This window comes from Sus scrofa, chromosome 16 (genome assembly GCF_000003025.6).
Source record: "Sus scrofa isolate TJ Tabasco breed Duroc chromosome 16, Sscrofa11.1, whole genome shotgun sequence".
Taxonomy (NCBI): Eukaryota; Metazoa; Chordata; class Mammalia; order Artiodactyla; family Suidae; genus Sus; species Sus scrofa.
In genome coordinates, this window is record NC_010458.4 from 32,934,571 (window position 1) to 32,961,056 (window position 26,486).

General features: G+C 36.0%; 1 protein-coding gene and 1 pseudogene across 3 annotated transcripts in view; one reads left to right on the forward strand and one right to left on the reverse strand.

The window, feature by feature from the left end:
- Positions 1 to 26,486, forward strand: part of NDUFS4 (NADH:ubiquinone oxidoreductase subunit S4) — a 111,221-nt gene that overhangs the window by 60,153 nt on the left and 24,582 nt on the right. For all 3 annotated transcript variants that reach the window (XM_021077055.1, XM_005672445.3, XM_021077054.1), the window contains exon 3: positions 22,072 to 22,244. In XM_021077055.1, coding sequence (XP_020932714.1) covers positions 22,072 to 22,244 — 173 coding nt within the window. The remainder of the gene's footprint in view (positions 1 to 22,071; positions 22,245 to 26,486) is intronic.
- Positions 2,393 to 3,332, reverse strand: LOC100515977 (annotated as a pseudogene).

The following is a 26,486-nucleotide window of genomic DNA, read 5'->3' on the forward strand; positions in this document are numbered from 1 at the left end:
CTATTCAGATACTGAGCTCTAGGAGCAAGATATTAGTCTCAGTTACAGTGGTCTTATATTTATGAAGTGTGTTCATTTGTTTGTGTCAGTATGTGTAGAGTTCGTATTTAATAATTTTGCCATGTAACTTAAGCTTTTCTAATAGCCTGTGTAAGGCATTTTACTAAATCCTCTGTGACATTACTATCTGTTACATAGTTTTCGCCAATTAGTTGTGTGGCTGTATTGCTATATAATTATCATAACAATGAGAAATTTCTTTAGTCATTTTTAACCCTTTTTTTTTTTTCTTTTAGGGCTGCATGCCTATGGCATATGGAAATTCCCAGGCTAGGTATTGAATTGGAGCTGCAGCTCCCGGCCTAGGCCACAGCTACAGCAACTGGGTCTGCAACCTACACCACAGCTCATGGCAACGCCAGATCCTAAACCCACTAAGCAAGGCCAGGGATCGAACCTGCATCCTTATGTATAGTAGTTGGGTTCATAACCCGCTGAGCCACAACAGGAGCTCCCTATAACCTATTTTTAATGGTGGGAATTTCAAACTGTATTACTCCAAAGAGGTTTTTGAAGACCTTATTCAAATTATTAAACATTATATTTAGTCATTAAACTTTATGTAATTAAAAGTTTTTTGTTTTTTTTTTTTACTGATTTTAATAGTAAAACATGTCCATTATAGAAACATTAATTTGGAAATATTAACATATAATTAAAACCACCTTTAAGGAGTTCCTATAGTGGCACAGCGGAAACGAATCTGACTAGTATCCATGAGGATGCAGGTTCGATCCCTGGCCTTGTTCAGTGGGCTGGGGAATCCGGTGTTGCCATGAGCTGTGTTATAGGTCACAGATGTGGCTCAGATTTCACATTGCTCTGGCTGTGGTGTAGGCCAGCAGATGTAGCTCCAGTTCGACCCCTAGCCTAGGAACTTCCGTATGCTGTAGATGCAGCCCTAAAAAGCAAAAAAAAAAAAACCCAAAAATACCAAAAAACCCTTGAATGTCATGGTCTTGGTGAATTTCCTTTTCTTTAATATGAATATTTAAACATAGAAACATACTTACATACAACACAAATTATGCTTTATAGTTTGATGTCCTGTTTTTCTTACTTTATTTGCATTATGTTGTGAATGATTTTCTTTAAAATTATTCAAAGAATGATTGTAAATGGATATATAATCTCCCATTTTATGGCTGTACTGTACTATAACATCTCTTGATATACTGCAAATTGTTTACAATGTTTCATAATCATACACAATGCTGGAATGAACATCTCTATTTCTTTCTCTCCTTTTTTTTGGCTTTTTTTTTAAAGGGCTGCACCCACAGCATATGGAAGTTCCCAGGCTAGGGGTTGAATCAGAGCTGCAGCTGCTGGTCTACACCACAGTCACAGCAATCTGAGCTTCATCTGCAACCTATGCCACAGCTCGTGGCAACACTGGATCCTTAACCCACTGAGTGAGGCCAGGGATTGAACCCACATCCTCATGGATGCTAGTTGGGTTCGTTTCCACTAAGCCACAAAGGGGACTCCCTAAGGTCTTATTTTGATAACATCTTTCTTTCAGCATTTATTCTTTGAAGTGGGATTACTAAATCAAGTTTCTTATTTAGTATTAATATTTTAAATATTTTTGATACCTAAAAATAATTAATAACCTTTTTGAGAGGTTTTTACTAATGAATTGTATATAATTTTAAAGATATTGCTCTTCATGGCCTGTATTTTTTCCTAGTATTTATTTTCTAGTTCTGTTGATGCCTTTCAAATTCTGACACCTGGAGTATAATAAGTTATTTCCATTAGATAAATACTGTAGTAAGAATTAGAAAACAATAAACCAATAAATGCATAGTACTTATAAGATATAGCATTGAATTAGAAAATACTTTAAAGCTTAGTACCTCCTGAAGATCAACATTATGAACTTAGCTATCATTGTACTGTCAATTTGTGGGTATGCAGGTTGATATGTTTATTTCATAAATATATGTAAAATATTAGGTCACTGCATAGCAATTAGTACTTGTACTGCTATTACTGTTTTTTATAATGTGTTTCTGTAACAGGATTTTTTACATAAAGAATGTATCTGAGGGGGTTAAGTTTAAGTATCTGGTGTTGTCTCTACTATGGCATAGGTTCGATCCCTGGTCCAGGTACTTTCACATGCCACTGGCATAGCCAAAAAAAAAAAAACAAGAGAGAAAATGTATCTGAGAAGTATTCTATGTATCTTTTTGCTGTTGATGTTGTTGTCTTTTCTAGGGCCCCACCCGCGGCATATGGAGGTTCCCAGGCTAGGGGTCTAAGCTGTAGCTGCCAGCCTATGCCAAAGCCACAGCAACGTGGGATCTGAGCTGCATCTGTGATTTACACCACAGCTCATGGCAACGCCAGATCCTTAACTTGCTGAGCGGGGCCAGGGATCGAACCCGCAACCTCATGGTTCCTAGTTGGATTCGTTTCCACTGTGCCACTACGGGAACTCCAATATTCTACATACCTTATGTGTTAGTCTATATTCTTATTACAATGCAAGGTGATCATCTACTAATATATCTACAGTACATATCTTCATCATATATTTGGTGAACTACATTTTTTTTTTTTGAGTTTTAAAATGAATTAATTACAAATTGTCTTAGAAAGGCAACAACATTTGATTTGTCATTTAAAAAGTTCTGTTTCTTCATGCTGTAGAATTAAGGTCATGTAAGAGGGTGCAGTTACGAGATTCTTTCTACTGGGTTTCTATGATAGTATAGCACAATTGTCATTTCTGCAATGTTAGAATAAATTTTTTTAAAGAGTCTCTTCTGTGCTTCTCTTCAAAAAGTGATGGACAATAAGAGAGAATGGTATTAAAAAGCCATTTTCTCCTATTCATTCTGTAGTATTGGAACTAGTATTTTTAGCATTACAGGCTACAATTTTCACTTTGTCCACTTTAATGTCACCTCTCTGAATTCAACATCATTCAGTATAAAAGTCCACACATTATTGCAGAATCTGTACATATTTAGAAAGCCTCTAAAGTTGACTCTGTTCCTGACTCTCTGTGCCAAGGCTGAATTTATAGCCTTATCAAACGGAAGTAGAACTTATAGGGCAGGTTGTGGGGTAATCTCCTGAGACTGTGTAAGTTCATCGAGGCTTTCCTGAAGACTCTTTCCCACAGTAGTAGTTCTGTATAACTGATATGACTTAGGAGGGAGAAATTCTCTTTTTAAATTCAGGCTTGCATTGATGTCCTGTGGAAAAGCTGCTTCCTGCTGCCAGGAGGACTGAAGCGGCATGGCCAGAGGCCCAGTGGGAGGTACCTACTTCCCTGGACCACCTCTCAGACCACCGCAGACACCTCAGAAGAAGTACATTATTTTTTATTTCAAATTTAACTTTATTGTGGTCAACAACAGACTTATTTATGGTTTTAATTTTGAAATTTCTATCGATTTTTTTATTTTTATGGTTCGGAATAAATGGTCTATTTTGGTTAATGTTTCATTACACTTGGAAAGAATGCATTTTTTAGTTTTGTGGTTTGGTGATCTATAAATTTCAATTAAATTTTAGGTTGATTTAATAGTGTTCAAGTTTTCTTTATCCTTACTAATACTTCCGTTTATGTCTTCTATCAGTTACTGAGAGAGAAGTATTAACATCTCAAATTATAATGTTTCTTCTGTTAGTTGGATCACTTATTTCTTTGATTATCTTGAAGCTCTACTATTAGATACATGAACATTTAAGATTGTTATGTGTTCTTGATGAATAGATGTTTCTATCCTTACATAACATTCCTCTTTATCCTAGTGCTTCGATGACAACGGAACTTCTCCCATTTTCTTATTCTTAGTTTTCCATGGTGTCTCTTATTCTACCCTTTTACTTTTAACCTATTAGTTGAGCTTGTATTTAAAGTTTGAGGAATTCCCATTGCTGCTCAGTGGGTTAAGCATCCAACTGCAGTGGCTTGGGTTGCTGCAGAGGCATGTGTCCAATCCCCCGCCTGGTGCCGGCTGTGAGTTTAAAGGATCCACTGTTGCTGCAGCTATGGCATAGGTTGCAGCTGTGGCTCAGATTCAATCAGTCTCTGGCCTGGGAACTCTCATATACTGCAGGTATGGTCATTAAAAAAAAAAGTTTGTCCCTCGCACATATATTTGGCTCTTGCTTTTATTTTATCTAGTCTGACAGTCTCTGCCTTGTAATTTCCATTTGATTTCTTGTTTTCTCATCTCTATCTTTTTCGTATTCATTTTGGGTTGAGTACATTTTTGGAAACTGATTTTATCTTCCTTCTCTATTGAGGTTTTAGCTGTATCTTTTTTTTTTTTTTTTTTTTTGGTGGTTGCTTTAAGGATTACAATATGCATTCCTAACTTTGTAGTCTACCATGAACTAATAATGTATCATTTTACATGTAACATAAGAATCTTAAAATAATTCTTCCATCTGTCATTCAAGTCCTTTGTGTTAATGTTGACATAGATTTCACTTCCACATATTTTATAAACTTTATAGTAAATTATTTATATTACTTTAAATGATTATCTTTTTTTCTACCCATGGAGGATATTTTATTTTTTATTTGTTTTTTTAAATTACTCAATGAATTTTATTACATTTATAGTTGTACAACGATCACCACAATCCAATTTTACAGTATTTTCATCCCAAATCCCCAGCCCATCTCCCCACCCCTCAACATGTCTCCTTTGGAAACCATAAGTTTTTCAAACTCTGTTAGTATCTGTTCTGCAGAGAAGTTCATTGTGTCCTTTTTTTTAGATTCCACATGTAAGTGATAGCATATGATGTTGGTGTCTCTCTGTCTGGCTGAGGATACTTTAGACTCTGCCCTTCACTCATTAACAATATGGCAGAGATTTTTCTATGTCAGTACATACTACATGACTCCATTGTTTCCTCTCTCTCTCTCTCTCTCTCTCTCTCTCTCTCTCTCCTTTCTTTCTTTCTTCTGTTTTCTTTTTAGGACAGCACTCACGGCATATGGAAGTTCCTAGGCTAGCGTCCTATCAGACCTGCAGCTGCTGGCCTACACCACAGCCACAGCAAGGTGGGATCTGAGTCATGTCCATGACCTACATCACAGCTCATGGCAACACTGGCTCCTTAACCCACTGAGCACATCCAGGGATCGAACCCACATCCTCATGGATACTAGTTGGGTTTGTTACCAACTGAGTCATGATGGCAACTCCCCAACCACATTGTTTTCAATAGCTCCTTAGCATTGCATTGCCTGACACTCCATAATTTTAACCTTACCCTTGCCAATGGTCATGCAGGTCATTTCTAGTCTTTTTTTTTTTTTTTTTCCAATACAATGATTTTATTTTTTTCCATTATAGCTGGTATTTTTTTTTTTTAAATTGACGTGTAGTTCATATACGATGTTAGTTTCAGTTCCTACAGCAAAATGATTCATACAGTTATACATACATATATATCTATTTTTTTCAGATTCTTTTCCCATATATGTTATTACACAATATTGTGTATAGTTCCCTATACTATACAGTAGGTCCTTGTTGGTTATCTGTTTTATATATATTCTTGTGTATATGTTAATCCCAAACTCCTTTCTTATCTCCCTTCTTCCCCTTTGGTAACCATAAGTTTGTCTTCTATGTCTGTGGGCCTATTTCTGTTTTTTATATTAGTTAATTTATATCTTTTAAAAAATTAGATTCTGGATGTAAATGATATCATATGATATTTGTCCTTCTCTGGCTTCACTTAGTATGATAATATCTAGGTCCATCTATGTTGCTGCAAAATGACATTTGATTCTTTTTTATGGCTAGGTAATATTCCATTGTTTATAATTTTTAATACATCTTTTTTATTCATACCTATGTCAATGGATATGTAGGTTGCTTCCATATCTTGGTCACTGTACATAGTGCTACTATGAATATTGGGGTGCATGTATCTTTTTGAACTGTAGTTTTCTCTGGTTATATGCTCAGGAGTGGGATCACATGGAGTTCTGTTTTTAGTTTTTCAAGACCCTCCATACTGTTCTTCATAGTGGTTGTACCAGTTTACATTCCCACTAACAGTGTAGGAGGGTTCCTTTTTCTCCATACCCTCTCCATTCTGACTGGTGTGAAGTGATACTTTATTGTAGTTTTGATTTACATTTCTCTAATAAGCAATTTTGAACACTTTTCATATGCCTAGTGTCCATCTGTATGTTTTCTTAGAGAAATGTGTATTTAGATTTTCTGCCCATTTTTTGATTGAGGTTTTTTTTTTTTTTTTTTTTTTTTTGATATTGAGCCATATGAGCTGTTTGTATATTTTGGAGATTAATCCTTTGTTAGTTGCATTATTTGCAAATGTTTTCTCCCATTCCATAAGTTGTCTTTTCATTTTATTTATGGTTTCCTTTGCTATGCAAAAGCTTTTAAATTTAATTAGGTTTCATTTGTTTATTTGTTTTTATTTCCATTACTCTAGGAGATGGATCTGAAAAGATACTGCTGCAATTTCTGTCAAAGAGTGTTCTGCTTATGTTTTCTTCTAGGAGCTTTATAGTAGCTGGTATTAATCCATTTTGAGTTTATTTTTGTATATGGTGTGAAGGAATGTTGTAATTTTATTCTTTTACATGTAGCTGTCCAGTTTTACCAGCACTACTTAATTGAAGAGATTGTATATCCTCCACTATATATTCTTGCCTCCTTTATCATAGACTGTTTATAGGAGAATGGGTTTATTTTTGGGCTTTCAATCCTTTTGCATTGATCTTTGTGCCTGTTTTTGTGCCAGTACCATACTATTTTGATGACTGTGGCTTTGTAGTATAGTCTGATGTCTGGAAGCATGATTCTTTCAGCTCCATCTTTCTATCTTTCTTTCTTTCTGTCTGTCTTTTATCTTTTTCTTCCTTCCTTCCCCTTTTTCATTTTTTAGGGCTGCACTTTTGGCATATGGAAGTTCCCAGGCTAGGGGTCAAGTCTGAGCTGCAGCTGCCAGCCTATGCCACAGCCACAGCAACACAGGATCGGAGCCACGTCTGTGACCTACACCACAACTAACAACATCTCTGGATCATTAACCCACTGAGTAAGGCCAGGGATCAAACCCACATCCTCAAGGATACCCTTTAGGATTGTTACTCCTGAGCCACAATGGGAACTCCCTCTATTTTTCTTTCTCAAGTTTGTTTTGACTATTCAGGGTCTTTTCGTATTTCCATACAAATTAAAAAATTTTTTGTTCTATTTCTGTGAACAGTATTGCATGGAATCTGTAGATTGCCTTGAGTGGTATGGTCATTTTAATGGTATTGATTCTCCCAGTCCAAGAACAGGGTGTGTCTTTCCATCTGTTTGTGTCATCTTTAATTTCTTTCATCAGTGCCTTAAAATTTTTGGAGTATAGATAGGAGTCCTTAGGTTTTTTCCTAGGTATTTTATTCTTTTTGATGTGATGTTAAATGGGATTGTTTCCTTGATTTCTCTCATCTTTCATTGTTAGTATATAGAAGTGAGAATGTTAAAATAGTGCTTTCATCTGTCACTTTACTTCTTTGTGTTAATGTTCATAGATTTCACTTGCACATATTTTATAAACCTCTTAAATTATTACTATTTTTAAAACAATCAGTTATCTTTTAAAGAAATTAAGAAACTGGAAAAAATATTTTATATTTACTCAAAAATTAACCATTTTTGGAGTTCCTGCTGTGGCACAGTGAGTTAAGAATTGGAATGCAGAGGCTCAGGTCAGTGTGGAGGCCTGGGTACAATCCCTGGCCCACCCACTGGGTTAAAGGAATCTGGTATTGCTTCAGCTGTGGCTCAGAATCAGTCCCTTGTCCAGGAACTTCCTTATGCCATGGGTGTGGCCATTTAAAAAATGACTATTTTTGGTATTTTTCATTCCTCCATGTAGATACTGATTTCCATAGGTATCTCTTTCCTTCAGCCCAAAGGACTTAATTTTTTTTTTTTTTTGCTTTTTAGGGCTGCACCGATGGCATATGGAGGTTCCCAGACTAAGGGTGTAATCGGAATTACAGCTGCTGGCTTATGCCACAGCCATAGTAACGCCAGATCCGAGCAGCATCTTCGACCTACATCACAGCTCATAGCAACGCAGGATCCTTAACCCACTGAGCAAGGCCAGGGATTGAATCCACAACCTCATTGTGCCTGGTTGGATTCATTTTCGCTGCACCATGACGGGAGCTCCTCTTTTTTTTTTTTTGGTCTTTTTATGGCCGCAACTGTGGCATATAGAAGTTCCCAGGCTAGGGGTAGAATCAGAGCTACAGCTGCTGGCCTACACCACAGCCACAGCAACACTGGATCACAGCCACATCTGCAACATACACCACAGCTCGTGGCAACACTGGATCTGAAACCCACTGAGCAAGGCCAGGGATTGAACCCTAGTCCTCATGGATACTAGTTGGGTTTGTATCCCACTGAGCCACGACAGGAACCCTTATTTTAACATTTCTTGTAGTACAGATCTGTTGACACAAAGACTCATTTTTTGTTTATCTGGAAATGCCTTGATTTTGTATCTGCTTTTGAAAGTCTTTGTCTTAGTTCAGGCTAATAACAAAATATCATAGACTGAGTGGATTAAACCACAGAAATTTATTTTCTAATGGTTAAGGAGGCCATCCCATAACCGGCTGTCTACTTTGTGGTTTCTGGTTAAGACTGTCTCCCTGGCTTATAGATGGCTGCCTTCTCACTGCATCCTTACATGGCAGGGAAGAGAGAGAGAGAAAGAGTAAGTGCCTTAGTGTTTCTAATCCCATTTTGAGAACCTCACATCTTGACCCGTCTAATCCTCATTACCTCCCAAAGGCCCTGTCTCCAAATACCATCATATGTGGGGTTAAGTGTTCAATATATATTGAATTTAGGGAGCAGAGGGATGCTGAATGTTATGGACTTTTAGTCCTTAACAACCTTTTCATTGGATGTAGAAGTCTAGATTGAAGGTTTTATTTTAGCACTTTAAAGGTATCATTCCATTTTCTTTTTTAAAAAATTGTAAATATACATAGCACAAAATCCACCATTTTAACCACTTTTAGGGTACATTAAGCACATTCCAATGTGCTTAATGTACATCCCTATTCACTTCCAGAGCATCTTCATGATCCCAGACAGAAAACTGAACCAATTAAACTTATCTTCCTACTACCTCCTTCCCCTAGTTTCTGCTAATGTCTATTATAACTTCTGTCTCTAGGAATTTGCCAAATATTATATGATATAGACAGAACTATACAATATTTGTCCTTTTGTGACTGGCTTGTTTCATTTAGCATAACATTTTCAAGGTTCACCCATGTTGTACAATATGTCAGAATGTCATTTTTTTAAGGTTATGTTGTATGGCTGTACCATATTTATCCATGGCATCCACTGATGGACATTTGGGTTGTTTCCACCTTTGCCTGTTACGACTAGTGCTGCTATATATCTGGATGTACAAATGTTTGTAGTACTAACTGCTTTCAGTTTTTTGGGGTATATACCTGGAAGTGGAGTTGTTTGGATTATGTAGTAATTCTGTGTTTAACATTTTAAAGAATTAGCGTACTGTTATCCACAGTGACTGTACCATTTTCATATTCCTACTAGAATTTCATATAGGGGACCAATTTCTCCACATCTTACCAACACTTAATTTCCATGTTTTAGATAATAGCCATCCTAATGTGTGAAATGGTATCTTATTGTAGTTTTGATTTGCATTTTCTTAATGACTAGTGATATTGAACATGTGCTCACGTGCTCACTGGCCATTTGCATATCTTCTTTGGAGAAATACCTATTCGAGTACTTCGCACATTTTTTATTTGGGTTATTTTTTGTTGAGTTGTAGGAGTTCTTGATATATTCTGGCTGTTAATCCTTTATTAGTTATATGTGCTTTGCTGCATAAAACTTACGAGTTTTACAGTTTAAAGCTTTTAAATTTAGGTCTTTGGCCCATTTTAAGCTAACCTCTTTTTTTGGTCTTTTTAGGGCTGCACCCATGGCACATAGAGGTTTCCAGGCTAGGAGTCGAATTGGAGCTGTAGCTACTGGCCTACACCACAGCCACAGCAACACCAGACCTGAGCCAAATCTGCAACCTACACCATAGCTCAGCAGTGCCAGGTCCTTAATCTACTGAGCGAGGCCACATATCGAACCTGGGTCCTCATGGATACTAGTCAGATTTGTTTATGCTGAGCCATGACGGGAACTCCTGAGCTAACTTTTGTATATGGTATAAGGTAAAGAATCCAGTTTTATTCTTGGCATTTGGATGTGCAGTTGACCCAGTGCCATTTGTTAGTGCTTTCCACATTAAAATGGTCTTGGCACTTTCCCCCTTTATTTTTTAACCACGATAAATCTAGTTAGTTTCTGTTACTCTACAGTTCTCAAACAGTATTTTTGACAATATTCTGTATTGTATAAGTTACATTCCTATGACTTATTTATTTTATATCTGGAATTGTGTACCTCTTAATCCTTTTCATTTATTTTTCTCACCTCCAATCACTCTTCCTTCTGATAACTACAGTTTATTTCCTGTATCTATGAGTCTGTTTCTGTTTTGTTTTTCAGATTCTACATATAAGTAAAGTAATATTTGTAATAAAGCAATATTTTTTCTTCTCTGTTTGACTTATTTCATTTAGTATAATACTCTATAGGTCCATCCATGTTGTTAGAGATGGCAAGATTTCATTCTCTTTTATGGCCAAGTGATATTCCGTTGTATTTATATATGCATCTTCTTTATTCATTCATCTATCTGTAGATACTTAGGTTGTTTTTATATCTTGGCTATTGTAAATAATGCCACAGTGAACATAGGGGTGCATATATCTTTTCAATTGGAATTGTTTTTAATTTCTCTTTCATATTGTTCATTGTTAGTATATAGAAATTACCTGGTATTTGTTGTGTGTTGATTTTTTTTTCAATCCTGTCAATTTGCTGAACTTGAGCATTAGCCACAATAGATTTTGTGATTGTAGAATCGTATAAATCTGTGAACAGATAACTTTTTCCTTTCCAGTTTGTATGCCTTTCACTTCTTTTTCTTGCCCAATTGCTCCTCTTCAGAATTCTGTCTTCAGAATGTTAGTCACCTCAGTAGCCCTGAACTCGAATCCCTACCTTTCTGCTCATCGAGACTGCTGTGTTTTGCTTGGGTTCCATGATGGTCCGAAATATGCCTCCAAGCATAAAGCTGGGGCACTTGTAGAACATCATGAATTTTTCTTTTTTCAGCATTGACATTATGAGGTTTCCTGTTACTCACTTGTCTACTATCTGAGAAAAGTTGCTTAAAATAACTTTTCCAGTTTTATAGCTTGCTATCATAGCAGTAGTGGTACCTGTTACTCTATCATGGGTCACAGTGAAAGTCTGTGAACTACATTGTGACAGTCTTTGACAATAATGGCCTTAATGAATCTTTAATCTTTTCTGAAATTATTATTTTATGGCTGCATCCATGGCATATGGAAGTTCCTGGGCCAGGGATTGAATCCGAGCCACAGCTGTGGCAATGCCAGATCTTTTAACCTACTGTGCTGGGCCAGGGATTGAACCCACACCTCTGCAGTGGTTCTCAATCCACTGTGCCACAGTGGGAACTTCTGAATCTTTTAATTTTTAAACCAGTCTTTAATAATTTTCTCACTTATTTATGGTCTCAGTTCTTTCTATAAAACCCTTTACCAACACCCTGTAGCTTTCATTTTAGTATACCGCCAGACTTCAGCTCTCAGTAATGAGTCATCTGTTTACCAAGACTCAGCTGTGCTTGTTTCCACACCTTTCTATGCCAGTTTTACTTGCCATTGTAATTACATAATTTAATTGGGTTTTATAGTCTGAATGCTGCTATATGGGGGACAATGAGTTCTTTCTATGACAGTTCTGTTGAATACTTTGAAAAAATAATAAAGGTGAATTTCTAATGCAGTTTTTGTTGAATTAGATGGAGGTGAAATAATTATAATAGACATGATTTAAAAGGAAATCTAGACAGATAAGGACTTCTGTTTCACAAATGTCTTTGCATTCTCACTTAACATTTAAAAAAACCCAAAACTATAAATTGTAGATTTTGCATTTTCTTGGTAGTTTATGGAAGTAATCTAATCACTTGACCAACACTCAGATATACTGGCTCTGTATCAAAACTATTGAAAGAATGTAAATTATGCTTTTTGCGTTCTAATACAGTGTTTAAAGTATGGCAGTGTATGTGTGCATGTGTGTATTTACTTATTTAATGATCTTCTGTTGTTCACTTAACTGAAAATATTGGTGAAGACTATCAGTTTCTAAATTAGAAGGGGGACTTCTCTTGCATAGCTTAACTTGTATTCTTATGCTAAATTAACGAGGGATTGTTTTACACTTATTTACCTGTCTCCTTGAGATCTAGTTTGACTGACACCATTTCCTCTTGAATATTGCTTTATTAAACGTTAAGCAGTCAGCTTTAAATCTGTTATTTTCATCTTCCTTTACATATTTAACTGATTTCATTTATTGCTTAAACCACCCCTTGATTTTAGGATGTTTATTTACCTTCTGTTCCTTTGCCCTGATATGTATTCAACAATTATTTCATATTTATTTGCTGCTTTTGTTCCCATAATTCTTAATTTATGTTGTCTTTATGTCAGCCTTTTAATTTATTCCCAGTGTATGAGGAGGATTATTTAAGAAATGACAGATTGGATCATTTTATTTTTATTTATTTTTTGCTTTTTAGTGCCGCACCCAAGGCATGTGGAGGTTCCCAGGCTAGGGGTCCAATCGGAGCTATAGCTGCTGGCTTACACCACAGCCACAGCAACGCAGGATCGCAGCCGTGTCTTCGTCCTACACCTCAGCTCCCGGCAACGCCAGGTCCTTAACCCACTGAGCAAACCCAGGGATCGAACCCACAACCTCATGGTTCCCAGTCGGATTCATTTCCACTGTACCAGGATGGAACTCCTGGATCTTTTTAAAATGTAATATGCTATATAATTTCCAAGTGCTTTGTGGCCAAATCCTTTTTTTCCTCTTTAATTTAGCTTCTAAGAAAGCTATTGCGTGACCTAATGTACCTACATGAATTAGTGACTTAATAATGCAAAACATTTTGGAGCATTGGATTAAAAAGCAAAAAAAGGGCCAGTTTAGATGTTGAAAAGTTGATCATTATTAATATGTTATACTTGTCTTCTTATAAGTTTCAAAAAAATTGCTAGCTTAATTTCAGAATGCTTCAGTGAGGTAACTTTCAGTTATTTCAGAGCTGGTAGAAAAACAAATATTCTTTCAGGTGTTTCCTGACTTGTGTTTGTATATCATTTTTAAAAAATTATAGCATTCTTTGTTAAAATAGCTGTTCAGTAGATTTGATTTGGCTATGCCCTATGTCAAATCATGTGCTAAAAAAAAGAACTATGTTCAGTAAGAATCAAAATATCCACCATCTTGGAGTTCCCGTCGTGGTGCAGCAGAAACGAATCTGACTAGGAACCATGAGGTTGTGGGTTTGATCCCTGGCCTCATTCAGTGGGTTAAGGATCTTGGCATTGCCATGGGCTGTGGTGAAGTCACACACGTGCCCGGATCCTGCCTTGCTGTGGCCGTCACACAGGCCAGGAGCTGTAGCTCTGATTCGACCCCTAGTCTGGGAACCTCCATATGCTGCGGATGCAGCCCTAAAAAGCAAAAAAAAAAAAAAAAAAAAAAAAAAATTCATTTGTAATTTATACTATTACAAAGAGATTTGGTACATTTGTGATGTTCCAGAGTTATATTTTGATCAGTTAATTAGATATTTAGGTGAGTGTTACATTTTTGTGCCTGTTTCTTTTGGTAGCAGCCCCTATGAAGTAAATTTGGGTCAATTTTGGTAATTTTAAAAAATGTTTTGGGGAGTTCCTGGCATGACTCAGTGGTCAACAAATCAAATCTGACCCAAGTTTGATCCCTGGCCTTCCTCAGTGGGTTACGGATCTGGCATTGAGCTGTGGTGTAGGTTGCGGTTGTGGCTTAGATCCTGTGTTGCTGTGGCTGTGGTGTAGGCTGGCAGCTACAGCTTCGATTGGACCCCTAGCCTGGGAACCTTCTTATGCCGTGAGTTTGGTGCTAAAAAGCAAAAAAAAAGAAAGAAATGTTTTGGGAATCACGGTGATGGCTCAGTGGTTAATGAACCCAACTAATATCCATGAGGACGTGGGTTCAATCCCTGACCTTGCTCACTGGGTTAAGGATACATACAGTGTTGCAGTGAGCTGGGGTGTAGTTTGCAGAGCTGGCTTTGATCTGGTGTTGCTGTGGCTGTGGCATAAGCCATCGGCTACAGGTCTGACTTGACCTCTGGCCTGAGAACCTCCATATGCTGTGAGTGTGGCCTTAAAAAAACAAAAGACAAAAAAAAAAGTTTTTAGAAGTCAAAAATCAAACTCATCTTCTCCTTTGTAGTTTTGTATGCAATAATACACAATAAATAATCCAATTAATTACATACCTGTTTCTCTGTGCCTTCAAAGCATAAATGGAAATTGGCCTATGTTATTCGTGGCAATATGAAATTTTATCACCTTTTTGTCTTTTTTTTTGTCTTTTTGCTATTTCTTTGGGCCGCTCCTGCGGCATATGGAGGTTCCCAGGCTAGGGGTCGAATCAGAGCTGTAGCCACTGGCCTACACCAGAGCCACAGCAACGCGCATCTGCAACCTACACCACAGCTCACTGCAACGCTGGATTCTTAACCTACTGAGCAAGGGCAGGGACCGAACCCGCAACCTCATGGTTCCTAGTTGGATTCGTTCACCACTGCGCCATGATGGGAACTCCTTATCACCTTTTTGGAAGCGATTTTATAACATGTCAGGAACCATGGAAATTATTATAATCTTTGACTTAGTTGATATCCTCAGTGACTAACATTAAAGAATTAAACTGCTGAGAATTTCATTGCAGTAATCTGTACTTTAAAAGAAATAGTAAAATCTTGATGTTTCAATAATAAGGAATTGGCTAAGAAATTGTGGCATATCAATTTAATAGATTATTGAGGCTATTAAAACAAATACGAAAACTGGGTAATTGGAAAAAAAGTGATGTGATACTTGAAAATAATGCAAAATAACTTATATAAATTGGATATGTATATAGATAATTATTGGTAAGTAATATACATAAGAAAAGCAGCCACTAGGGTTTTAAGCATATGGATTTTTTGTTTTGTTTTGTTTTAGGGCCCAGGCTGAGGTTGAATTGGAGCTGCAGCTGCTGGACTTTGCCACAGCCACAGCAATGCCAGATTTGAGCCGTGTCTGTGATCTACACCACAGCTCAAGGTAACAGTGGATCCTTAACCAACTGAGTGAGGCCAGGAAGTGAATGTACATCCTCATGGATACTAGTTGGGTTCATTACCACTGAGCCACAATGGAAACTCCCAAACATATGGATATATTTTTTACTTTTTTCTTCAATATTGTTATAATGTTTTAACAGTATCTTTTTAAAATTGTATGAGAAACAATCACTTTCTGACTCCCTCTTCAGTCAGAAAAAGTATTTCCTAATACTTTTGCCCCTTTAAAACTAAAAGCAATCTCTTATTTGACCTCCCATGACATTTATCACATTTTACTTCATATCCTGACTTAATCCTTCCAAACAGTGCTATGAGTTAAGTTTTGCTGTGCATTTTCAAAAGGAGGAAACTGACAGAGTTTTAAGCAACTTGTCAATACCACATAGTGGAGCTTGGGTTCCTCAAGATTTATCTTAACCAACTTTGTATTTTACAGTAATGATTATTTAGTTATCCCCCTCTCCTTATGGGTACAGAGACTTTAAAAATGCAGATAGACTTTTTAAATTCAGAAATCAAATCCCATGGTGGCCCAGGAATAACAAGCTTGACTAGTATCCATGAGGATGCAGGATCCTCACTAAGTGGGGTAAGTATATGGAGTTGCTGTGTGCTGTGGTGTAGGTGACAGATGCAGCTCAGATCCCCTGTTGCTGTGGGCTGTGCTGGAATCTGCAGCTCTGATTTAACCCCTGGCCCGGGAACTTCCATATGCTGGGGGTGCAGCCCTAAAAAGACAAAAAGAAAAAAAACGAAATGAGGTCTTACTTTTATATTCTCTTGGCAAAGATAACTTGTTATAATAGGATCTTTCCCTTTCAGTTGAAACAAAGGTAAATTATGCCTTACCTTTCACTTTCATGCATGTAATAGGGTTTTTAGTATATGGTTATATACTTAACATGTATTGCACTCAAGTTTTTGACACATACAAAAAGAGGAATATTCCATTATTTAAAAAGAAATGCTAGGAGTTCCTGTTGTGGCTCAGTGCGTTAAGGACTGTCTCTGAGGATGCATGTTCTATTCTTGGCCTCACTCAGTGAGTTAAGGATCCAGCATTACCTAAGCTGTAGCATGGGTTGTAGATGCATCTCAGATTCGACCCTGGCCTGGGAACTTCCATGTGCCACAGGTGTGGCCATAAAAAGAAAAAAATAAAACAAAATGTTAGATTTTTTCTCCTTCAGGGTTGAAGCAATTTATGGACTCTAATTACAAAACCTTTTGTTGTATTTTAGTTACTAACTCATATTCTTCAAAGAAGATGGGAACTTTTTGCATCTTGACAACAATCTCCCATTACTTGTTCACTCTGTCCCTTATAAAAAGTTAAACATGAATTTTTCTGAGACTAAAGATTATGTCTATACTGTTGAACATTGTGTCCAGTGTGTAACCCATAGCAGGCACTGAAAAATATTTTGAACAAATAGGTCATTCTTTTTATTGCCCTAGCACTTTACATATACTATTTAGTTTTTTCTTCTGTTCTACCCAGTTATGTGGAGGGTTTCTTGCCCTTTTTGGAGATTTAAGTTCTTCTGCCATTGTTCAATAGATGTTCTGTGCAAATTGTTCTACATGTAGATATGTTTATTTGATGTGTTTATGGGAGAAGATGAACACGACATCTTACTCCTCTGCCATCCTGATCCTTCCCTATTATTTAGTTTTCACTTTACCTCATTTAATTTATTTTATAGGTGGTGAATTAGGAGAAGTCTATTAATTTGTCCAACATTATAAGTTGGAATTCTAACCCAGTCTTGACTCAGCTCTTTGCTTTTTAGCCATTGTTCTACTCTGTCCTACCAAAAAAGATCTAGAAGTAATGACAACAGTTTGAGATACGTGTTTCTGATTCTTAGTTTTTTACTCATTGTATGATTAGCTGCATCATTTGCCTGATCTGTTTCTGTCTTAATGTTCCACGTAAAACTTAATTTTTGGCCAATATGCAAGATTTGACGGATGTTGTATTTCAACACATTTCATTACCTGATTGGACTTCCAAATTAATGTGCTGCTTTAAAATACAAAAACTGGTTCCACTAGCACACTAATAATGAATTTTTACAATTTTCATTGTATGTTGAATGGCTTTGGCCACTAACTTTTTGAAAGTGTTTAAAGTTCTTCTATGGTAAGTAAATACATATGGTTATGCTATCTGCCACTCTATTATTTTTCAAATTGTAAAATTTATTTTATAAAGTGTCCTTCATTATTTATGAGACCATTTAATGAGTTTCTTGTGCTAAGTATCTGTAGGGTACTTGAAAGGAAGTTTTTATTACAGATCTAAGATTGTTTACCTTTTAACATCTTTCATGGTTGAAGTAGAATATAAACACAATCATCAAATTTAGATAGCTTTTAGCCCTAAAATAAATTTAAAATAAAGAATTGGTAACTAATAGCCTGAAGTAGAACAAGTTTCTATAAGCAGTATTCATACTTAATGTTCCAGTATGTACTCTGTTAAAACTTTTCAACACTGATCCATAATAACATGCAATTTAGTGAACCTCTTATCAAAAAGCTTGGTAAAAATTTTGGCTCTTCTGGGTGTACTGCGAGATTTATCAAAAATTGATCCAGAGTAGTAAAACCCTTTTTCATTTATTTCCCTTTATGACAAGTATAAGCTATTAAGGTTAAGTGGGTGGGGCAACCGGAAGTAATTACTAAGGCCAGTGGCATTTTTGTGGTTTAATAAAGGCAGAAGCTAATTATTCAGTTTTTATTTAAGTGAAATGGTGCCAAAAAGGAGGTTCCTGCAGAGCAGCTGCACTCCTTCAGTGTTACCCTAATTTACCAAAGACACAACTGTCACAAACAAAACTTTTAAACTTGATATATAGCCACAAAAGTAAGGAGGCTTTTGTTTAGAGTGCATGCAGAAGAACTCCTTTATACAAATCAACCGGCAGATGACGGACAATGATGAAAATTTGATTCTTTGAAGTCATAATAGTCATTGAAATGTGTGAAATTCTGGTATTGAAAAGAGAGCGGCCAGCAAGACTCTAAATCCTGGGTGGCTGCAAGAAGCTTGCTGGGAGGTTTTTCTGCATTTTGACACCAACTTCCCATTGCTTGTTCCCTGCTTCCTTTGTTTAAAAAAAAAAGTTGAATTCACACAAGATAAATGGGGACAGTTGATAACCGAATCATACAGTTTTTGTATGGAAAACTAATATTTTATAATGGAAATTGGTATTTGAAAGAATAAGGCTCATTTACATATACTAGCATATACTTTCTTAATGACTTTTAAATTCCTCTTCCATTTAACTAGATTTGTGAAATGGAAGGTCAGCTGTCAGTATCAACTCTTCTAGAATTTAAAATTGTGGAAATGATAGTACTGAAAGAGTAGAACTTTGGAATTATGATATGCTTCTCTTCAGTAGCAAATTTTTGCTTGAATGCTCTTTAACCTATGATTAGCTAATAGGCACTATTTCTTAAAAGAGCATATTGTACAGAAGATTGTGTGTTTATTAAATAGTTTTCATGCTTGACCCAGCTGTTTAAAAAGTTTTAAAATTTAGTAGATCTGTATATGTTACCTATAGGGTTACTTGTTTAATTAGAATTTATAGATAATTATTAGCTGGTGAATCTTGAGGTTTCTTCAGGCACCAACTTGAAGGCTTCTTGTATCTTATGTAATTATAACTTTGTAATCAAAATTTATGAATTATTATTTATAAATTATCTCTTTTATCAATCAAATGAGAAATCTCTAAAAGGCAACACTGACTCTTAGAAGTATTTCTGTCTTTTATAAATTTTTTAAATTAACAGATATCCATACTGCAATAGAAAACTAGACATCTAGAGAGAATATCATTAGTTCAATATAGTTTAAGTCATTTGCAGATGGTTTATTTATTTCTTTTCAAAAGTTGAGTCATAGGTAGGTCAGTGAGAACTTTGAGGGAAAGCAAAGCAGTGAAGACACAAGTAAAGAGTTCAACGTAGTGCCTCATAGTTCTTTTCAAGTATTACATTGTTTTAATGGAATCTTGGAATGGGAGCTTTAGCCCATTGAAGTGTCGCTTAAAGGACATGTTCTTCTGTCACTAGCTGAAGCTGTGTGGATGAAATGATAACAATGGAGTGTTGTGATGCATTTTAAAAGTGTGAGAAATCAGTTTGTCTAGACTGAGAGTGTGCCTACGGGGACTAGGAATTGTAGAGCTTCTGTGCCCTTTAGGTGTCAAGTATGTGAGAGATGCCAAGCCTTTTTATTCTGAATTGGCAGCAGTTCAACTCAGCTACAGTACCTTACATGTCTTCTGTAGGCAAAGATGGAGATTTTATGTCAGGACAACTTGGGCTTCAAAATTCAGAAACTCGTTTGAATGCCAGCTGTATTGGGGGAATATCAGTAAATAATTGCCACAATTTGAAAAGACATGTAAATACTGATAGCTTGGAGCTTTGCAACATTTTGTAGCCACTGATTTTAGAGAGGTTTTCCATCCAAAAAAAAATCATTCAATCCCGTTCTACTTTGATAGTACAAATCAAGAAATGTTCTTTATCCATTTTATTAATGCCTTACTGTTTTTTTTTAATTAGTTTGGCATATGTACACTTTTTGTTAAGAAGATGTAAGTTGGTTTCCTATGATCTCATCTTTCTAAGGTAACTGGTATTAAGAGATTAATATATTGCCTTTTCTATGTCTTAAAAAATAGCCAATTTAGAGCTCCAGTTTATATGACCTTAACTCTGCATGGAGGGGGTGCTATGGAATTTGGCAAGGATACCTCACCCCATAATTTTTTAACATGTTTATATCATTTTTACCTCACTTCAAATGTAGCTGAAGAAATAGGATACACTGATATGAAGATATATAATATTAAATAAGTTAATATGACGGATTACAAGTACAGTAGTAAATTCAAAGAAGGAATAAGCATTAAGGCCTTTCCAGGAGCTCTTTTTAAGTTCTTGAGGAGGAGAATGTGCTTTAGAAAGTCATTAAATATAATAATACCTGAAATTACTTTTCTGTGAAGTTGAACTTGGCAATTAGAGTTCACTAATTAAAATCTACATTCATTCCTTTAAAAATTACGTTTTTTGTTTTGTTTTGTTTTTTAAAAGCTTCAGCAGTTTTATTTCTTTTTTTAGTCTTACCTAGGGCCACACCTGCAGCATATGGAGGTTCCCAGGCTAGCGGTCCAATCCAAGCTGCAGCCACCAGCCTACGCCACAACCACATCAACCTAGGATCCAAGCCGCATCCTCGACCTACACCACAGCTCGCAGCAACGCCGGATCCTCAACCTACTGAGCAAGGCTACTGATTGAACCCTCAACCTCATGGTTCCTAGTCGGATTCCCTAACCACTGAGCCAGGACGGGAACTCCTGTACTCATTTCGTTTTTATTTTACCATATACACAGACACTTTTTAAAAAATGTAGATGTGTATTAGAAGTACATATTGTATAAATATTTATATGGATCATTTTAATAGTTTCTCCAAACGGACAAGCTATGACAAAGTAGCCACGCCTAATTATTGGTACAGGTGGAGAGGGATTGTGTTAAATAGAGGGTTGGTTGCCAGGTAAAATAACTTTAAAGAATTGTTTTTTTAATCTGATGGTAGAGAGACTAGTTGAGTCATAAATACACTTGGCTTTTTCTCCCAGTACATATTGCAGCACTAAATACTTTACTAATTCTTAGGTTTGGTATAACCGTTTCTATGTTAAACCTGTTGTTTTTAACCAGTTATTTAAATTTATCTCAGTAAGTGAACTATGATTTTAAAATACTTCATTTATAAGAACCAACCAGTTGATGCTTATATTAAGTCTAAGAATAAAGCATTTTGCCCAATACTAAACGGAGACAAATTCTTAACTATTTTGTGTCCTGATCGATACTTTTAATTTGATAACTATATCTAATCTGGGGCATCACAATTGTACTCACTCATCATTTGAGCATTTGTTAACTAGATAGAATTACAGGAAAAGAGTGTCAAGAAAGTTACCATTGTTTTCATCTAACGTTTTTTCAAAAATTGTGCAAATTTTTGGCTTACCTTTGCAGAATAGATTTGTCATATTTTTTGTTCAGTAGGTTTCACCAAAGGGAGACAAATCAAAATACTAACTAAATTTAATTAAGGTTTAGGCCCTTGCTCTGAAGGAATGCCTTGTTGTAAGCAGTTTGACACAGAATTCATTGGTTATACATTTTTTTCTATGTAAAATTTAGTCATTGTAAATATTCCTTTACTTTTGATATCCCTTTACATTCTTTTGCTCCTAATTATACCTGCCCATTAAATAAGAGTCTACTATATATAGGCTTTTCTACCAGCAAAATCTTTAGAAATTACTAATGTTTTGTTGAACAAAAGAGACCTAATTTTTTCAGTGAACCTTTTCCCACTGTACTCTCACATTCCTCCAGTATGTATTTTCCAAATATCAAAATAGAAATTTACATGGTAAAATAAGCAAGTAATGAAATAAGCCAGAAAGCTTTAAAATAAATTAATGAATAAACGTGAATAGAATTGTAAAACAAAGAAAGCTGCCAAAGTACATTAGCGTATATGTTGGCTGTTAGAATCACATTTGCTTTCTTTTTCTGTAGGATATTACCACTTTAACTGGTGTTCCAGAAGAGCATATCAAAACTAGAAAAGTCAGGATCTTTGTTCCTGCTCGCAATAACATGCAGTCTGGAGTAAACAACACGAAGAAATGGAAGATGGAGTTCGATACCAGAGAAAGATGGGAAAATCCTCTGATGGGTTGGTCATCAACGTGAGTACTTTGCTTTAATTTGAATATTATTTTTCAACTCTTTTTTTTTTCTTTTTTCCTGTTAGGGCATACCTGTGGCATATGGAGGTTTCCCAATCTAGGGGTCAAATTGAAGCTGCAGCTGCTGGTCACAGCCATAGCCACAGCCACACCAGATCTGAGCTGGTCCTTAACCCACTGAGCGAGACCAGGGATTGAACCTGCATCCTCACAGACACTACATCAGATTCTTAACCTGCTGAGCCACAATGGGAACTCCTCAACTCTCTTTTTCTATGTAAAATTTCCTTTTTAAATATATTGATTTTTTTAGACACGTGTACAGAATGCTTTGTGACAATAGTTTTTGAGACCACTTGTGTAGATATTACTATGTTCAGTGATACAGATGTATGTATTACATTCTTTTATATAATGTCAACATTCATATAAATGTGGCCCACCACAATAAGCCATAAGAATAGTCTTTTTCAGGATACTGTTTATTGGATAAGAATGGCCGACATTGTGCGTTCTCTTAGCATGGTCTCCAAGTTATTTATATTAAAATATACTATATGAATAGTGTTAATAATTTAGTGACACTTCTACTTATTTTTAAAATAAAACTTCTTTGTATTTTTTATTGTTTATAAGAGGAGGAGATGAGATTAAAAATTGGCTATTTCAAGGGAAACTTGTAAGTTCCTGAGGTCTTGGATTAATAAATTTATAGCCATTGGAATAAAATAGTCATAAATTCTGTGGCACTAATGAAGTCAGTAACCTAAATCTCTTGTGGAAAAGGCCCAAATGTTAAATAGCAGGACTGCCTCTAGTTGAATGAAAGGTGCTGCTTCTAGAGAAAATAACTAGATATTCAAGAAAGTTATCTTTGTCACTGAGATTCTCAGAACATTGTATGTTCTCCAGTTGAAGGTAGTTATCAGCTTAAATTATGTCTCATTTTATTTTTATTTATTTATTTATTTATTAATTTTTTGTCTTTTTGCCATTTCTTGGGCCGCTCCCGTGGCATATGGAGATTCCCAGGCTAGGGGTCCAATCGGAGCTGTAGCCACCGGCCCACACCAGAGCCACAGCAACGCGGGATCCGAGCCGCGTCTGCAACCTACACCACAGCTCACGGCAACGCTGGACCCTTAACCCACTGAGCAAGGCCAGGGATCGAACCCGAAACCTCATGGTTCCTAGTCGGATTCGTTAACCACTGCGCCACGATGGGAACTCCTATGTCTCATTTTAGAAAAGTATGAAACTTAACATCTTTCCTGGCAATGTACCTGGAAGGATTTTCATTAAAAATATCTGCCTGTTTCAGTTTAAATAGAATTATATTTTATTCGGCAAAATGATATAGGCACAGTTTTTGGTTTTTTGAGTTTTTTTAGGTGTTCTAGTATTCTTTAGATTTTTATGTTTCATGTAATAGACGGAGTGTTGTAAATCACTTAGTCATGGAGTCTAAAGAAATTTATAAGGAATAACTTTATCTGTACCAGTGGTTGAAATGTGATTACTTTTTTAAATTGCATGAGATTTTAATGTGTTCATCTATACATAGGGTTTATCCATTGAACAATTTATTGACAGCATTTGGATATTTTTCAATTGAGGTTATTATACATAATACTGAAATGAAGAATCTCTTGAACATATCTTTTGGTGAATGTATGCTGCTGCTGCTGCTTTTTTTTTTTTTTTTTTTTTGGTCTTTTTGCCTTTTCTAGGGCCGCTCCCAAGGCATATGGAGTTTCCCAGGCTAGGGGCCTAATCAAAGCTGCAGCCACGAGCCTACGCCAGAACCACAGCAAGGAGAGATCCGAGCCGCATCTGCAACCTACACCACAGCTCACAGCAACGCCAGATCCCCAACCCATTGAGCAAGGCCAGGGATCGAACCCTCAACCTCATGGTTCCTAGTCGGATTCATTAACCACTGCTCCATGAGGGGAACTCCCAATGCTTCTTATTAATATGCTAATTAATCCCTGAAACACGTTATCAGCTAATCAAACCAATTTATGTTAAGAAGTATCAATAATCTATTAATTCTCTATCTAGTTAATGACAGTGGCAATGTGATGGATTTTGTTCTAGCAGATAGTTAAATTACTGATAGAAAATGCTGAAGTTGTAGAGGATATATTTTATGATTTATTGTAGTAGGTCTGTTGCAGTTTTACCCCTCTTAGTCCTGGAACATAGTGTGGAAAAAAGCACTGATTTCCTGAGATTTTGATGGATAGCACAAGGTGTTTACTAATTCCTTCTAACTCTGTGGAACTCCAAACTCAATCTCCTCTGTAGCAGACAACTGCAGAAATCTCTCAGCCTCTCAGCTATTGTAGTAAAGCCCATATGAACCCTTCATATGCAATTCAAGAGTTCAGCCTCTGTGGGTTCTCCTTCACTGTTTTTGCCTCTAAATTTCCAGCTTCTCTGACAATCCTAAACTACATTTCCAGACTTCTTGTGCTGGTTAAGACTATGCCTTTCTGCTTGAGTTCTTGATGCTTATAGCACTCTGAACTAGAGAGTACCTTTAGGAGAAAAATTGTATAAACTCCAGTCTAATCTGCTATAGTTCCCTTTCTTCAAAGTTTTTGAGTTGGGCAGCGAGTTTCGGAGTTGGACTTTAGGAAGATTGATCTGACATATGGGGATCTTACGGGAGTCCCAGAATAGTAATCATTTTGTTTGACCAGAACTTCAGCAGCAGCAATTTGTGGAAGTTACTTCAGTGAGAGCTGCTTCTCATGTTCTCTTCTGGGTATATATCTTCACACTCTTCAAATTACTTCCTGAAACTTTTCTGTGTTACTTATTATACATATCTAAATGATGTTTCACATAATGCTATATTTGCCTTAGAGATTTATAATAAACACTTGTAGCAAACAGTGCTATACCTTTTTATAAACATACTAATGAAAGTGACAATTTTGAAGTTACATGGTTATTTTGTACAGTCTATGCAGATTTATAAACATCACCACTGTCCTAGTTTGAACAACTCAATTAGATATCAGATCTTAGAGCTTTATTTTTCAAGTGACCAAATGGTGAAAATAAGTGTTGTTAATATGATGAATTCTGAAATTTATTCTCCATAATGATGAAGGCTCATTAAGAAGATTAGATGTTGTTTCCATCTATTTGGAGTGAGGGACTGTAAAGATAGTAATGACAGTTGTACTGATCATCAGTTTTCTTGATATTGAAATTTTTAAACTGAGGATATAGTTGATGTACAATATTTTATTAGTTTCAGGTATATAACATAGTCAAAATTTGTATAGACAATACTCCATTTGAAGTTATTATAAAATACTGGCTATATTCCCTGTGCCATACAAATGTTCTTATAGCTTATTTATGTTGTATGTAGTTTGTGCCTCTTCATGCTTTATCACATCTTGCCCCTTCCCTCTCCCTACTGGTAACCACCAGTTTGTTCTTTATATCTCTTACTCTGTTTCTGTTTTATTTATTCATTTGTTTTATTTTTTGTATTCCACATAGAAATGATAACATACAGCATTTGTCTTTCTCTGTCTGATTTATTTCTCTAAGCGTAATACCTTCCGGGTCCATCCATATTGTTGCAAATAGCAAAATTTCATTCTTTTTTGTGACCAAGTGGTATTCCATTGTGTGTGTGTGTGTGTATTTTACGTCATCTCTATCCATTCATTTATTTATGGATACTTACATTGTTTCCATACCATGGCTATTGTAAATAATTCTGCTATGGACATTAGGGTGCATGTTTCTTTTCAAATTAGTGTTTTCATTTTTTCTGGATACATGTCCAGTGTGGAATTGCTGTGTTGTAAGGTATTTTTAGTGTTTTTGAGGAACCTCCACACTGTTAGCCACAATGACTGCACCAATTCAGAATCTCACCATCAGTTCACAAGGGTTCCCTTCCCTTGACATCCTTGATAACATTTGTTATTTGTGGTCTTTTTGAATAAGAGCCATTCTGATAGGTGTCGGGATATCTCACTGTGGTTTTTATTGCATTTCTTTAATGATTAGGGGTGTTGAACATCTTTTGATGTGCCTATTGGCCATCTGTATGTCTTTGGGAAAATGTCTGTTCAGATCTGCCCATTTTTTTTTCAGTGGGTTGTTGGTCTTTTTGATATTGAGTTGTATGAGCTGTTTATATATTTTGAATATATCATTCATATAATTTGCAGATATTTTCTCCCATTCAGTAGGTTATCTTTTCAC